The 1,030-nt window shown below is 68.9% G+C and overlaps 1 protein-coding gene across 1 annotated transcript in view; it reads left to right on the top strand.

Moving 5' to 3' along the window:
• The first annotated feature begins 505 nt into the window (after positions 1 to 505).
• CHPF (chondroitin polymerizing factor) overlaps positions 506 to 1,030 on the top strand; it is a 5,419-nt gene continuing 4,894 nt past the window's right edge. Inside the window, exon 1 of the mRNA XM_006035371.3 lies at positions 506 to 1,023. Coding sequence (XP_006035433.1) covers positions 680 to 1,023 — 344 coding nt within the window. The 5' untranslated portion in view covers positions 506 to 679. The remainder of the gene's footprint in view (positions 1,024 to 1,030) is intronic.

The raw sequence follows: 1,030 nt of genomic DNA, 5'->3' as shown, positions 1-1,030 counted from the left end.
GGGGTGCTGGGCTTGCCTGGCTGGGGGGGGTCACCCCATCATGGGCAGGCTGCGGCCCCCTCGTGTTCTCCTCTCTCCTGTCGGGGCCTTGGGGTGCCCTGGGACCCCGTGGGGAGGGAAGCCAGCCGTGTCCTGAGGGCTCGGGGGCTGCCGCAGGGGCTGGTTTTGTTGGAGGCCTTGGCCAGGCCATGAGGTGGCACCTCGCCAGCCTGCGGCAGGGTCTCCGGGGGCCTCGGCCCCACCAGGCCAGGGCAGCAGACGGGCATCACCTCTTCCTTGTGGGGCGCTGCGAGCTTCCTCCTGGCAGTGCCCTGCCCTGTCCTGTGTGTATCCAGCGCCCCTCTCTGTCTGTCTTGCATGAATCCAGCACCTCCCGTGTGCGTCTGTCTGTCAGAGCAGGGATGGGGCAGGGTGGTCTGGGCGGCAGGTCTGTCCATCTGTGGCGGGGCTGGGGGTAGTGCCTGCACCTGGCCTGGTCCCGCTGACACCCTCCCCCTGTGCCCGCAGGACGCGGTACATCAGCACAGAGCTGGGCACGCGGCAGCGGCTGCTGGTGGGTGTGCTGACGTCGCGGGGCACACTGAACACGCTGGCTGTGGCGGTGAACAGGACGCTGGGGCACCGGCTGGAGCGGCTGCTGTACTTCACGGGCACGCGGGGCCGCAAGGTGCCGCACGGCATGACGGTGGTGACCCACGGCGACGAGCGGCCCATCTGGAACATGTACCAGACCGTCCGGCACTTGCTGGACCACCACGTGGCTGAGTTCGACTGGTTCTTCCTGGTGCAGGACGACACGTACACGGAGGCGCACCGTGTGGCACGCCTGGTCGCCCACCTCAGCATCGACACGCAGCTCTACCTGGGCCGGCCCGAGGAGTTCATCGGGGGTGACACTGAGGGGCGCTACTGCTATGGCGGCTTTGGCTACCTGCTGTCGCGCAGCCTGCTGCTGCGCCTGCAGCCGCACCTGGAGAACTGCCGCAACGACATCCTCAGCGCCCGCCCCGATGAGTGGCTGGGGGGACGG

The sequence above is a fragment of the Alligator sinensis genome, unplaced genomic scaffold (genome assembly GCF_000455745.1).
Source record: "Alligator sinensis unplaced genomic scaffold, ASM45574v1 scaffold673_1, whole genome shotgun sequence".
Taxonomy (NCBI): Eukaryota; Metazoa; Chordata; order Crocodylia; family Alligatoridae; genus Alligator; species Alligator sinensis.
This window is presented reverse-complemented; position numbering and strand designations above follow the sequence as displayed.